Source organism: Poecilia mexicana, unplaced genomic scaffold, assembly GCF_051168715.1.
Source record: "Poecilia mexicana isolate PSO_F unplaced genomic scaffold, ASM5116871v1 scaffold_2, whole genome shotgun sequence".
Taxonomy (NCBI): Eukaryota; Metazoa; Chordata; class Actinopteri; order Cyprinodontiformes; family Poeciliidae; genus Poecilia; species Poecilia mexicana.
This window is the reverse complement of record NW_028263371.1, coordinates 18,551,849-18,566,564: the sequence shown is the minus strand read 5'-3', so window position 1 is coordinate 18,566,564 and position 14,716 is coordinate 18,551,849. Positions and strand designations below refer to the sequence as shown.

Here is a 14,716-nt window from a genome sequence, read left to right as displayed (position 1 = left end):
TCGATGAAATGACATTTATTGCAATTGCAGTAATCAAACCCGTCTTATAAACTTCTGATCAGGATTTTGCATATTACCTTCGTTTTGTCTCCTAACATGGTTTTGGACATCCCCAACATGGCTCTCCACTCAGAGTGGTGTGGACTTGGGGACACCATTAACATAAAAAATCTAATCATGTTTATTGCACCAAGAAAACAAGTATTCTTTTGCTAACTACATGTTCTAAAAATCCGGGACAATTTTACAATCTCTAGATTAAAATTCTCAATTCTATATTTACGGTAGTTGGACTGCTAATATAGAGCTGATGTAACATTTGTTATATGAATGAGTGATGAGTGAGACAATGTCTGTAATAAATAGGCTTCTGAGCTGAAGGACTGATTTTCTTTTTATGCGAATGAGAGGGGAGATATAAGTTCATACTTCTTTCTGCTTCTTTCATTCATGATTTATTTTAGTTGTTACATGAACTATTCATACTTATTATCGAGAGAGTAAAATACAATTAAATACCTTACTAATAAAACAATACAATATTGCCATTTTTAAAATTGTGATCACTGGCCGTTATTTAAACAAGCTAGTTTTAATTTAATAGTTAACCTGTGACAATGGGCTATGTTAAAGTTGGGTCATATAAAAATGTTTTTTTTATTTTTTTTTAATAATAATTGTCACAAAAGAGTATGAGTCAGATAATGTGTGAAAAAATTGAGCTTCTGTGCTTTCTCCCAGTGAAATCTAGAAACAACCAGAGCCACGAGGCGGGTCTTAGCACTGTCAATCATGTTCGTGTGCGCACCGCACGCCCTCTCACCAACTTGTACTCTGCTACTACAGATTCTGCCTGTCAGCAGAGCCTGTTGTGAATTATAAAGCTAGTTAGCATGACCACTGATGACGGCGGATAAACGGTTTTCCTGTAACGGTGAGTCGCTTCTCCGCCATTAGCACATTTAGCATTGACGCCTCTAAGAGGTGGAGGAGATCTATCTTTTCACAGATTATCTGTCTCATAATATACTGTAATGACATTTGAAATTTTGTCAGTACAAAAACAATTATTACAACTTCCCTTGGAAATTAGAGAAACAAGAAAAAAGACTTCTGGTCATGAGGACTTTGTGTTGATTTTATATTCTCTAACTGATCTGATTTTGTTTCAAAATCTCTTTTTAAATCTTGCAGATCAGAAGCTGAACAGAAGGCTGTCTGAGCAGGCAAAAGCGAGAACCCCAAAGAGACCCGTTCCTCCACCATCCTCATCTCCATCTTTGCCTGAGTCCTTTCTCAGCGTGAGTACATCACAGTTCAGTCCTCTGCTGTCCTCTGCTGGTGTAAACGGTCCTTTCTGCTTTCTACCCCACAGGAAAGCAGTGGTTGTCACCAGGAAGCAGCTGAGCACTACTAGGGCTCACAAGACTCTTTGCAGGACTGAAGCTGCCATCCAGCTGTGTGACTTTGGTTGAACCATTTCAGAATGGTTTTCTGTAATTCTAGCCCGTTCCTCCCAACAGGACTGATGTAACTGGGTCAGACATTTAGAACCACTTCACTTACACACATGTTCAGCTTTGCTCCCATGTTTTTTTCTATGGGACTATGGTTAAGGCTTTGTCATGGTCACTCCAAAACATTTACTTTGTTGTCCTTAAGCCAGAATGTAACTAATGCAGATGAATGTGTGGAGTCATCAGTTTCCATCCAAGTTTTAACATCCTGGCTAATGTCTTTAGATCTTGTTTACTCCATAACGTTTTCTCATGACCCCTTCTACTATGTGAAGTGCACCAGTCCATCCACAACATCATGCTGCCACTTCATACTTTGCATTTGAGTTGTTCTTGCAAAATTCCCCAAATTTTTTCCATCACATGTAAAAATGGATTTATGGTCAAACACTTTAAATTTTAGATTTGTTCAATCAGAGGACAAACCCTAAAAGAATTAGAATCTTTGACATGCATTTAGTTTTGATATTTTAGTCAATAGAAGCATGGCATCAACATTTTGTCTTTCCCCAATTGCTTAAAGTATATGTTTAGTCAGATTCAGTGTTGATCAATAAGAAAAATGTCTGTACTTGTATAATATAATGGAGCCAAACTTACATCTACCCTGTGATCCAATGGAAGGTTAACATAACATGTTTAAACTTATTCTATGTAGTGCAATGAACAAACAGCGTTGCATTGACAGAACCTCTCTGATATCATGTCACCAACGTCACATTTTCTGTTGGACTCCACCAGCTGCACAGTTATTGTTGACCTCTGGCACAAAGATTAAACTCCTCTGTGTTGGATGGGTGGATAAAATGTGTTCCTGATGTTGATATCAATGAAGAGTTCAGAGTTGGTCAGTAATTTGCCTGCTAGGAGTTTTGTCCTGATGATTCAGGGATTTTGGTTCTATGGCCAGGATCAAGATTTTTGGCAGTGGTACCAACTCGTTAAATCCCAGCTCATTGAAAAACCAGCTAAAGCGGGATCTGAGGTTTATATAGCAGAGCTCTGCTCTTGCTTTGTGAGACCACCATATTCAGCTGGTGACCGGCTCCAGCACTCTTTTCAGGATGAGCAGTAAGGTAAGAGCTTCCCATTCATTCCTTGTTTTTCCTGTTTGCCTTAGATCTAAAGTTGCCCCACTGCCCTGCGGCTTTTCATGACGCACAGAAGAAGTAATTTGGTGTTTTGAGTGTAGAATGAAAGAAAACTGAATATGGGATAAACACACATATTCAGAATGTTTGATCTGAATATTTCCTCTTCCCGCTCCTCTTGTTGGACTCAGATTATATTCTACGAGGACCGGAACTTTCAGGGCCGCTCATATGAGTGCGATGCCGACTGCCCTGACATGAACCCCCACTTTACCCGCTGCAACTCCATCAAGGTGGAGAGTGGCTGCTGGGTGCTCTACGAGAAGCCCAACTACACTGGCTACCAGTACGTCCTGACCAGAGGAGAGTACCCTGACAAGCAGCGCTGGATGGGCTACAATGACACCATCCGCTCCTGCCGTACCTTCTCCTATGTGAGGTTACTTTGAGAGCTCAAACTGATGAATGTTTTACGCTGTTAGGAGTCAAAATAGTTAGTTTGGCCTGTTTTCACCTGTTGAATTTAAAAAGCAAAAACAATACTAGTTATTCTTCCAATGTTTCAAACCAATGTGGATTTACCTGGATAGGTAACTGATGGATAAGCACTGACGGATGACTAAACATGGTGACTGACTGTCAGCCACAGACCCAGAAGGCTCCTTTCATTTTCTATCTTCCACCTGCAGACCAGCGAGGGCCCCTACCGCATCCGTATCTACGAGCGGCCCAACTTCCAAGGTCAGATGATGGAGTTCAGCGAGGACTGCGAGTCGGTGCAGGAGCACTTCCGCAGCCGAGACATCTACTCCTGCAAAGTCTTGGACGGCTACTGGACCCTCTACGAACACCCAAGCTTCCGTGGCCGGCAGTACTTCATGAGTCCTGGCGAGTACCGCAAGTTCAATGACTGGGGGGCCACCTGCGCCACCACCGGCTCTTTCCGCAGGATCACAGAGTTTTAATCCTTTCAGTTACTGATATGAACAACAGGATGTGCCAAGATCTGACTTGATGAAGCTGCTGGATGCTGTTAGAAAAAAATTAATAAAATGAGCTGTTGTAAATGATTTTCTTGTCAATGGTGAATAAATGTCTCAATATTATCTGATTTACTACTTCTGTGACTTAAAGGAATTTTGTGCACTTTCAGTATTTATTTTGATCACAATGCAACATGGTTCTGTTTCACTAAACATGTTTGATTTACTGTAATTCTGAGAAGTCTTCATACCTGCACAAGAAGAGGCTTTCTGTTAGAAATTCCCCTAAAGGATTGATGTCCTATGCTGCTAGGAAATCTAGAAATTTTTGAATTGATCAAAAGTTAATCAAATGATATATGTCTGCTTTGGTCTCAACAGTAAATGTTTCAGGTAAAAATGCACATTCACAAGAAAACACAGGAGGCCATCCACAGCCAGTCTGGCAGAACTGATAATCAGAGATCGCTTTTTTATTTGCTATGTCAAAATTAAAAGGATATTATTGCTAGTGTTTATTTTTTATTAACATTATTTAACTTACATCAGTTGCATATTTGTATATATCAAATTTAACAATTTTACTGTCAGGTACATTTTAACTTCAGTTACGAGAGTCAATGAGTCTTGAGATGAGGGATAAAATGGGTTCACATCCCCCCTCCCCAAAAAAAAAAATGTAATTATTTCTCAAGCTTATGTATTCAAATATGACAAATAATGTTTTGGAAATGTAAAGATGCTAAGGTGCAGGTTCCCATTTGAAACTTTTTTTTTTGAAAGTTACAATTTTAATGGACCAGGCCCAGAATTTTGTTAACACCATCTGATAAAAAATAAATATAAAATTAGTTTTTAATGATCCTACTAGTGTTATTTTTACTCAATTTAAGAGACAAATGCTTCTCAAGAACAAAAATATATATATTTAAAACAAAAAAACCAACATAAAGACACAGAACAGAAGGTGGTGACAAACTAGTGAGTAAAAGAGAAATACTTGATACAAGTGAAGTTATGCTATTTATGTAAAATAGATTAAAATGAATTAACTGTACATTGAAGTAAGATTTGTCAACAATTTCACTGAAAGAGTCACAAAAACTGACGGAGTTGACGAAATGCCAAACTACCTCAATTTATATGATGTTATTCTGAACACTTTATTTTATTTTTTGTGTATATTTTATTCAAATTCTGTGCTTTATCCAGAGGACGTGTTTTGTCCCTCTTCCCAAGAATCACTGAGAGTGCATCTTTTAAATGTCTCAGAATCATCAATTATTGATTTCGGGAAACTGTTCCAACAACATCCCCCCAGCCAGATGTCTTTAGGTTTTGAGGAATGCCTTGTCAGCTCAATTCCTGGAATTTTCTGCAAATTATAATATATATATTTTTTCACTTCTGCATCTTTTATGTTTGTGGCTGAAACTAGAATAAACAAGACCCGGTGAAAAAAGTAGTAGCACCCACCTGCTGGACTTGGTGGTTGGGACTGCACCGGCATGTATTTAGTGATACGTGTTTTATAAATCCAGCCAAATCCAAGCAAAAAGCTTGAGCAAAACAAAAAACAAACAAACAAACAAACAAACAAACAAAAAAAGAAGATGCTTTGTGAATTCCTTCCACAGTTTTTTTTTAACTTGTGAATAAGACAATGCATTCAAAGCAAACACAGGCTGTGTAAACAAGCTGCAGTGACTGTTCCAGTGCATGTCCATGATGTGGCTGGTGCTAGAACCTGCTTTCTGCTGCATTCAGGAGCAGAAAGACTCCTGTAGTCTGCTGACAGCAGGCCTGCTTTGAATCACAACGTGCAACTGAACATCCTTCCCCATGGATATAAAGTAGGACACTTCATAGTGTAAAAACCAAGGTAGTTGTTTGGGTTTTGACAGTAACCATCATGGGAAAGGTTTGTGTTCAGTTTGAAATCCCATTTTTTCGGTGGCATGTCGTGATTATGCTGACAGGATGATTTCTTCTGCTCCATCAGATCATCTTCTATGAGGACAGAAACTTTAGAGGCCATCACTATGAGTGCATGAGTGACTGCGCTGACCTGCACTCAATGTTTGACCACTGCCGCTCCATACGCGTGGAGAGTGGCATGTTCATGATCTATGACCGACCCGGTTTCATGGGGAACCAGTACTTCATGAGAACGGGAGAGTATTCTGACTACATGGGCATGACCGGCATGAATGACTGTGTCCGCTCATGCCTCATGATTCCCTCGGTAAGCTGTCTTTTAAACGAGCAAGGTTGTAGATTTATATAGCACAGGCTGGGTTTGATAGCAGGTTATAATGATTACTTATTTTCTGCTGTGAAGAATATTGAGAAAGTTTCCTTTTTTCAACTCCAATTGAGATGATGCAAAGTGGTGGACGGAGACTGATTATGCTAGTACAGCTAGCCAATCATATCTTACTCCTGATTTTATAGACAATTAACAAATATTGGAATTTTACCAGAAATCCAATTTTCTCAAGAATTTTTAAGAACTTTTGGCATATTTAGTTAGACAGCAAGAAACTATGTATGTGGGTAAAAATTGTCACTTTTTAAAAAAATATATAATGGAAAAAACTTTTTTTTTTCTAGAAAGAAATTCATTTTCTAGATGAAGTATCTCCCTTCAGATGCAGGAGCAGCACTTTCCATAACTATTGAAGCCAAAGTAACTTTAGGACTGGACAATGATCTGTATGACTGTTTTACCCAACATCTCTCCCACAGCCTGCACCCAGAGCAGGCCTGATATCTACATACAAAACTCAAGATGAATCATAATTATAATGGTGTATTTTAATTGATCTTTTCAAGTTAATTTTAACGTGTGTCAGAATCCCTATCTTAGTGGAGGTACCAGATCATTTATCTGATGGAACCTTTAGTCAAAGTTTATCAAATATATTGATCACTGTTTCAGTTATTATTTTGGGCAAGTCTAAACATGTGTGATCTAAAGGAACTCAATGTTTCAGTGGGTTTTTTTTAAATTTATTTTTATTTTTTTGCAGTTTTCTGGAAGTTTGTTTCAGATTAATGGGACATAGAAACTGAATATTACTTCTGCATGTTTAGTTCTGGTTGTGGGGATGCAGAGCAGACCAGAACCAGAGGACCTGAGCCATCTGCCTCAGGTCTTTAATATATCTTGTGCTAAATCGTTCAGTGATTTATAAACTAACGGCAGTATTTTAAAGCCACAGGGAGCCAGTGTAGGGACTTTACTTTTCCTAGTTTTAGTGAGAACACCAGCAGCAGCGTCCTGGACCAGATATAGCTGATTGACATTTTAGAAAGACACTGTTGCAGTAATCAGTGTGACTAAAGATAAATGCATGAATGAGTTTCTCTAGATATTGCTGGGACATTAGTTCTTTAATCCTGGAAGTGTTCTTCAGGTGATAGAAGGCCGACTTTGTAACTATCCTTGTGTGTCTCTCAAGGTTCAGGTCTGAGTTCATCACTACAGGTTTCACTCAGATGAGTTTACTATTTGAAGCAGATGACACACAAGGATTTGAAAAATATCCACCTTTCGGGTTCAAATGGAATACAATATCAGTTCTATTAACAGCTCTAATGGTCTCTGCAGAAACAGTGAAGACCTCTAACCTTCAGATATATCTAGGTCAGTTGTTTCCAGGCTTAATGTGAGCACGAACGTGTTCTTAATGGTTCCATCCGACATGCTTCTCCAGCACAGAGGCAGCTTCAGGATGCAGCTGTACGAGCACTTCGACATGGGAGGTGAGATGATGGAGCTAACCGATGACTGCCCAAACCTCATGGGTCGCTTTCACCTCGCCAACTTCAACTCCTGCAACATCCTGGACGGCCACTGGCTGGTGTATGAGCAACCCAACTACAGGGGACGCCACTACTACTTGAGGCCCGGCCAGTACAAGAGCTTTAGTGAATGGGAAGGCGCAAACTCCAGGATTGGCTCCATCAGACGTCTGATGGATCTCTAAGAAAGGGTTCTCATAAAACGCCTGCTCTTTGCCATATTCCACACGCTGATGAAAATGACGTCAGTGCTCAAGTGGATTCAATTTTGCTCTTGCTCTTTTCATTTGAAGGGCGACTTCTTCCAGGAAGATGTAACATGCTTGGATATTCTGACTCTGACCAGAGGACTAAATAAAATACTCCCAGTATTGACTCATATCATGTTCTGAAGCATTACCTGTAGTAGACATTCAGTATCTTCAGCAGAAAAAACTTTATTGTCAGACTCCTTTTACTGAAACAGAAGGATGATTGAAAATCAAAATGGAGGCTTTTCCTTGCTCTTAACTCCACTTTATGATAAAAATATATATTTAAAAGAGTTTGCTTTACCTGATCTTACAGTGAGATTCTGACCAACAGGACTCCAACCTAGAATAACAGACAAAGGACATTTTGTACTTCTTCCAAATATAGATTTGCAGGGACACATCCTTTAACACAACAGTTCTACATGTAATATTTCCGGAAAAGTTAATTCAGCTACTAATATGAGAAAAGGTCTTCTGTCTGTAATCTAAACTCAGTATGAATCCAGCTATTCTTCAAAGTTCTCAGAGGCATGATAGAGAAAATTAGTTGACCATCATGAAGACCAAGGAATTCAGCGGACAAATCAGGGAAAGCCAAAAGAATTCCTGTTTGCAGTTCACCATAAGCCATGAAGGAAACATGGCAAACATGTTAAAGAATGTGTTAGTTAAAACAGTGCAGAAGACAAAATTAAAATAACATAGAGTGCATCCAGACAGTATTCACAATGCTTCAGTTTTTCCACATTTTGTTATGTTAGAGACTTATTCTAAGTTCTAGTGAATGAATCTCTTTCTTGCACACATTTTTGGAGTCTCTTTAGAGAATCAATAAACAAGCAGTCAACTCCTGCTGAAGAAGCATTCACAGTGTTTATAGAAACCTTCAAGTCCGAGGAAGACATGGATGATCAGTGCAGATTAGGGATGCAAACAGTTAATCGACTGTCGATTGATGGAACATCAGATTAGAATATGTTCCAATTGATTAGCTATTAATGTCTGTGTAGACCTTCTTTCAGTGTTGTGGTGTGGCTGCCATTCAGAAGAGATTGCCGCTGGTCATCCTCAAGCAGAGCCAGTTGGTACAGAAATAAAGATGGTGGCCCTTCCCACAGCATGAAAGAGAAACTGTCCAAATGGAGTCTGTTGTGGAATGTAAAGTTCACTTTATGTGGTTCTGTTTTCAAATATAGACACTCAAAAAGCTCCTATTATGTTAATAGCGCTCATTTAGCTGTGTTGATACCATATGTAAACACAGACGAGTCTTCAAACAAAACATAGAACTACAGTTTTCTCTGTATTTACAGACTTAAAGTCAAAGGAAAAAAGTATTTAAGATTAAACTACAAAAATATTACATTTAGTATTTCCTTGCATGTTGATAAATATAACCTTGGGGTATTTGAGGTGCTCACTCTACATATGTACAATATGGAATAAGGCAGTGACATAACATAACGCAGAAAAAGTGAAGCGCTGTGAATACTTTCCAGTTACACTGTACTAATTTATGTACACTGTACTGCTTAGTGCCTGTCTTAATTTCTCTGTTTGAAACATGTTCCTGTTGAAAATTACATTTACGTGTACAAATAACCGATGCTGTCTGACCTGTGGAAACAAAAAATTACTTAAATCGAACCCGTCTGACAACATGAAGTGTGCAAAAAGATATCAAAAAGCAATATTCTATGCCCCAATCTAAGTCCAAGCAGTGATTAAATTATGATTTCTGCTCTCTTGGAAAAAGAATGTCTTTCCATCTGCTTGTGGCCTTCATGTATCCAGCAGGACAAAACAGGTCGGTGCACTTGTTTGTACTTCGGTTTCCTTGTGTGAGTTTAAGTTTTGGTTGATGTTCTGAAATTCAGAAGGGCATTCAGAAAAAGCAAAACAGAATAAATGTGCATGGGAGCAAAGATTGTGCATATGCAGCACTTTATGATTACCTGGTGATGAAAGTTTGAAGCATGAGCTCCACAACCCAACACATAATGTTACTGAGGGAGTTAGTTGGGGGAACAAATTAATATATCACTAAATACATATTTTCTTTCTTCAGATTTTTTAAATATTTTTTTTAGCACATTCCAAAACATATGATTATGACAACAGGGATACACAAACACCAGTGATTCCTGGCCGGAACAATATGAATGCCACATGCAGACTCTGCATTTTGCATTCAGGCGGCAGTCCTCAAAGGCTGGCATAGATCACATGAGGCTCGGTGCAGGCAGGGCAGGTGAGGCAAGCAGCATGGGGAAGGTAGAGAACTTCAACATTACCTGCATTTTACTTGTATGAAGTTTTTCTCTCTTTTTTTTTTGCGGGATGGTGTGAGACATCCCGTTTTCTCCACATGCAGATTATCTTCTACGAGAACAGGGAGTTCTCTGGGCGCCATTTTGAGTGCTCCAAAGACTGTGCAGATTTGCTGAAGAGTCTGAGCCGGTGCGGCTCCATCAGGGTGGAGAGTGGCTGCTTCATGATTTACGAAAAAGCCAACTACACTGGGAACCAGTACTACCTGAGCAAAGGAGAGTATCCTGACTTCCATCACTGGACGGGTGTCAGCGACTCTGTCGGCTCTTGTCGCCACATCCACACAGTGAGTTACTGTTTGAGGGGAAAGTCAACACAACAACGATGATGCACTCACAGATGATATATGTGTCACTGTGGGAAGCTAGCTTCCTGATTTAGTAACTAGTATTTAGTTTGTGACTATTTTACTAAACAAAGACTAGGTGGGATAGAAAGTGACTTTTTATTACGATATGAATAGTAGAAAAAAAAACATAATCAAAACTTTAGAAGATGTAAATAGATCTGTTGACCTTTAAGTTAATCTTAAACAGATTATTCTGAAAATATTGTCCTTAAATGTTTAAAAACATGTATTTAAAAATGATTAAAGATAAGCCTGAGATTTAAATCTCAAGAACTTTTTGCTGGGAGGCAGCACTGCTAACAAATGCTCCAACATGCAGCCTTAAGTGATTGTTACTTTTAGCTGAATTTCATATTAAACTTGATTAGATTAAAACTATAAAAATAACCAGCATAAACGGTCTCATAAGACAAATGCTTATAGTCAACATTTACTTTCTACCTATTATGGAGGTAAAATTAATATGTGGATGTCCCATAACTTTTCCAGCTGAACAGAAACAAAACTGAAGTTATCTATGGACCTGCCAGCACACAGCTTCAGTTACTACAGTGAGAAACTAGAGATCAGGTCCAAAGCCTGGGTATAGAGATGAACTCACGCCTGAACCTTCATAGACATACAAATACATTTACAAAGTCGGCCTTCTGTCACCTGAAAAATATTTCTATTGTTTCATTGATTACTGCAACAGTGTCTTCACAGGCCTGCATAAAACTCAGACAGCTGCAGCTGATCCAGACCACTGCTGCTCACATTCTGACTAATACTAGTAAGATAGAGCAAGTTTTAAAGTCCTTCCACTGACTCACTGTAGCTCAGAGAATAGACTTTCAATTAGTTTAGAAATCACTGAACTGTTTAACATCAAAATACTTCCTGGAAAAAGTCACCCTTTAAATATAAGATCTGCTGTTTCTGTATCAACCTTCCAGACCTCTCAGGTCATCTGGCTCTGGGCCACTCTGCATCCCCAGAACCAGAACCAAACAAGAAGAAGCAGCATTCAGCTTTTATGCAATCTGGAACAAAATTCCTGAAAATGACAAATCAGCCAAAACACTGAGTTCCTTTAAGGCTAAAAACCCATTTGTTTGGAGTTGCCTTTGATTTGTAATAACTGGAACGCTGATCAATATATTTGATGTGTGATGATGGTTATTATTAATCATTTTGCTGACGGCATTTGACAAAATGTAAGGTTTATTGCTTGTTTCGTAATTGGTTATTGTTTGATGTTTTTATGGTGTAAAACACTTTGAACTGCCTGGATTCTGCTGTACAAAGAAACTTGACTTGATTCATATTGTCCAGTTTTCTTCAGAGTTAGATGCTGATGACTATTGTCAGGACGAATCTCCTCTAGCAGTCTGTATTACCACAATCCAAAGAAGCCTCTGACTGAAAACACTCTTGTTATGTCACAGTTTTATGAAAAAGATGTTCAGGATTCTCTGTAATTTCCTTGATTTTATAAATAATTAATCGTCGCAAAATAATAATAATATTCAGATTGTCCACAGAGCAGAAAGAGTCTTCGTTTTTTTGTTTTGTTTTTTATTTTGCTTCGCCTTTTAACTCCCAGCTTTTGATGGGGCTTCCCTAAGCAACAGAGCTACTACAACATGCTGCCATCTTGAGTGGTGCAATCCATTTAAAGCAACATTTGATTACTTGCTGTTTGATTATGACATCTCTGATGACATGACGTAATATATCATTTCACTCCCTTTCCATCATAGGAGCCTGGGTCATTCAATATGTGCTTGTATGAGAGGATTGAGTTTGGTGGCCAGATGATGGACCTGATGGACGACTGTCCCAGTCTAGTGGACCGCTTCAACATTCACAATATCTTCTCTTGCAATGTTAGAAAGGGGAACTGGCTCTTCTACGAGCACCCTCACTACCGAGGCAAGATGTACCTGATTCGACCCGGAGAGTATAAAAGGTTCAGTGAGTGGGGCGGCAGGAGTGCCAGGGTTGGCTCCATCAGACGCATTATGGACTATTGATCTACTCTAGGGGAATATCAGTAGCACTGAAGACTGTTTATTTTGTCGTATTTATATTCATCTTAACCTTAATTTCCTGAAAAAAACTTTACTAGTGTAATTCAGAACATTGTCTGTTTGAATTGAGAAAAACTTCAACAAAAGCAACAAACAAATAACAATAAATCTTTTCACTTCATCATCATCATACATGCTCTCACTTCTAATAAAGCAGTTTCAAAAAGGAGTCTCCAATGTCCCGTAGGTTGTAGGCAGCATCAGGACGATGAAGTGGGAATACTAAAGAACAAGTAGTTGTTAAACATCTCATCAGTTTCAATTTTTCTAATAATCCTATCATAATGTTGAAATCTGCCTTGTTTTTTTAATAGTGTTGTAAGACACACAGCTTTATACCAATGACACTCCACCGTCCCCAATATCAGATACTGTACTACAAACAGTTTGATTGCTATTTAAGCCAGGCTGCCATGGAATTGATCACATGCAATCGACAGTACATATACCCCACTGAATTAAAATTTATGCAGAGGCTCAATACCAACATTAATCTCATGTTACATTGCGAATGTGTTCTATCTGCACTGATCAAATTAATAAAGATAACTGTTATTCAACTATTTAGGGGCAATAATGGGCTGTGTAAAGGGAAATCATTGACCCCAGAATGTTAATTGTGAAAGAAAAAAAATTAATTAGTCTGTGACCAGCCAGTCCTGAAAGAATAAAACTGAAAACAATGCAAAACTGACACACATGACTCTTTACAATTCTCATCTAGGCCCACGTGAGGCAACACCTAACATTTTGTGACAGAAGCTTAAGGAAGACTACATGTTTTCTCTTCCATTTTTAATGATTTCACGAGGTGGACTTGATGTGAATAAGACTTTCTGTCAAGATCACGATGGCCCACATCAGCTGGTAGATTGTGCAGAACATTACCTCAGCCCGACTGAACATCAGTTTCCTCTTTCTGATGCTCCTGCAAACACTTTCTGTTGTACAATGTTACGTTTAGTAAAAATAGTGATGAACAAGGGACAAAGTGCAATGATGCATTACTCACCAACAGAATTCTCCCATCCATGCAACCCCATCCCAGATCCATCATCATGTGGGAAATATTTGCATGACAATGGTTTATGCTGTGCAATCACACAGCTTCCCATTTTTTCTTTTTTTATAAAGCACCATGGCTTGACTTAAGGACAACAGTGAACAGTAATATACCCTGTTGTAAAGACCATGGAAAAGGTAATGGAACCCAAATATTGAGTTTTTTTATTTTTATTTTCTATGTATTTCTTACTTGAGTGAAACAGTATTTGTGTTTGCTTTCATAGATCATATCTTACAAGGACAGAAACTTCCAAGGCCACCCTCATGAATACCTCTGACTGCTCACACCTTCACACGTTCTCCACTAGGTGCAACTCCATCATGGTGGTAACTGGATGCTGTATGGCCAATGGGCAACCAGTACTACCATGTGGGAGGAGACTACTCTGACAATCAAAGTGGTTGGGATTATTGACTATATCAGAGTTTGGCTTTTGATGCCTCAGGTAGGTCATAAATGAGACAAAATGAAGAATTTGTTCAAAGATGTTTAAAGCTGAAGTATTATATTGAGTGAGGGGTTTCAATGAATGAGGCAGTGAGTCTTTCTACATGGCAGCAGCATGACTCCTACAAGTTGAGGCTTTACAAGCTTTGTGCTATGTATGGCCAAATGCATGAGCTAGTGGCTGACTGTTCAAATGTCCAGCAGAAGCTCAGCATGTCTGAATTCAGCTTCTGCCGCGTTACGGATGACCACTGGATGCTGTGTGATCATCCAAACTGTAAAGGCAGAGTTTACTACCTGAAACCTGGAGAGCACCACAGAAGAGGCGACGGGGGAGGCATCAGTCCGAAGGTTGGCTCAATTAGGAGAATAACAGATTTAACTGAAGTCAATAAACTTTAATTGCTGAATAAGACCTTGAACTTGTCCTGTTTATGTTTTGTATCTTCTCATTTGTTGTTACCCAAAACATCACTGTATTGTGTCATAAAGGGACTCGTATAGAAAAAAAAGTGGAGATTACAAAAATATAAAATAAATGAGCACTGTCTCGAAGCAATAGTCTAAACAAAGTATCTGCAATAGCTTCTGGCATAGTTTAATCTTCATTTTGCATTTGGATACCATACCATACCAGACAATGCCAGTGCTGCCCCTCTCCCAGTCTGGTGGGATTAATTGGTGTGTGTGGTTTTAGACACGATCCGGACCACTGGTACAGCTAACGGTATGGAGAGAAACTGGACAGAATACGTCCAGATTCTGAATGGACCCAACAACATAGAGTATGATGTAAATT

General features: G+C 38.8%; 2 protein-coding genes and 1 pseudogene across 2 annotated transcripts; all 3 read left to right on the top strand.

Moving 5' to 3' along the window:
- Positions 1 to 1,488: 1,488 nt before the first annotated feature.
- On the top strand, positions 1,489 to 3,714 carry LOC106933231 (gamma-crystallin M2-like). Its single transcript, XM_015012344.2, has 3 exons — positions 1,489 to 2,593; positions 2,800 to 3,042; positions 3,298 to 3,714. Exons 1-3 carry the CDS (start codon positions 2,582 to 2,584, stop codon positions 3,571 to 3,573), a joined length of 531 nt encoding a protein of 176 aa, XP_014867830.2. The 5' UTR covers positions 1,489 to 2,581; the 3' UTR covers positions 3,574 to 3,714.
- Positions 3,715 to 5,560: 1,846 nt separating this feature from the next.
- Positions 5,561 to 7,777, top strand: LOC106933234 (gamma-crystallin 2-like; annotated as a pseudogene).
- A 1,837-nt stretch (positions 7,778 to 9,614) lies between these two features.
- LOC106933232 (gamma-crystallin S-1-like) lies at positions 9,615 to 12,573 on the top strand. Its single transcript, XM_015012346.2, has 3 exons — positions 9,615 to 9,926; positions 10,027 to 10,269; positions 12,075 to 12,573. The coding sequence occupies exons 1-3, from the start codon at positions 9,822 to 9,824 to the stop codon at positions 12,345 to 12,347; spliced, it is 621 nt and encodes a 206-aa protein (XP_014867832.2). The 5' UTR covers positions 9,615 to 9,821; the 3' UTR covers positions 12,348 to 12,573.
- Positions 12,574 to 14,716: the final 2,143 nt, after the last annotated feature.

Excerpts from the sequence above, each read along its gene's own strand:
- LOC106933231 (XM_015012344.2), top strand. Across the intron at positions 3,043-3,297 it reads CCTGCCGTACCTTCTCCTAT|ACCAGCGAGGGCCCCTACCG; the intron begins GTGAGGTTACTT and ends TTCCACCTGCAG.
- LOC106933232 (XM_015012346.2), top strand. The coding sequence starts at position 9,822 with ATGCAGACTCTGCATTTTGCATTCAGGCGGCAGTCCTCAAAGGCTGGC. Across the intron at positions 9,927-10,026 it reads AGGCAAGCAGCATGGGGAAG|ATTATCTTCTACGAGAACAG; the intron begins GTAGAGAACTTC and ends CTCCACATGCAG. Across the intron at positions 10,270-12,074 it reads CTTGTCGCCACATCCACACA|GAGCCTGGGTCATTCAATAT; the intron begins GTGAGTTACTGT and ends TTTCCATCATAG.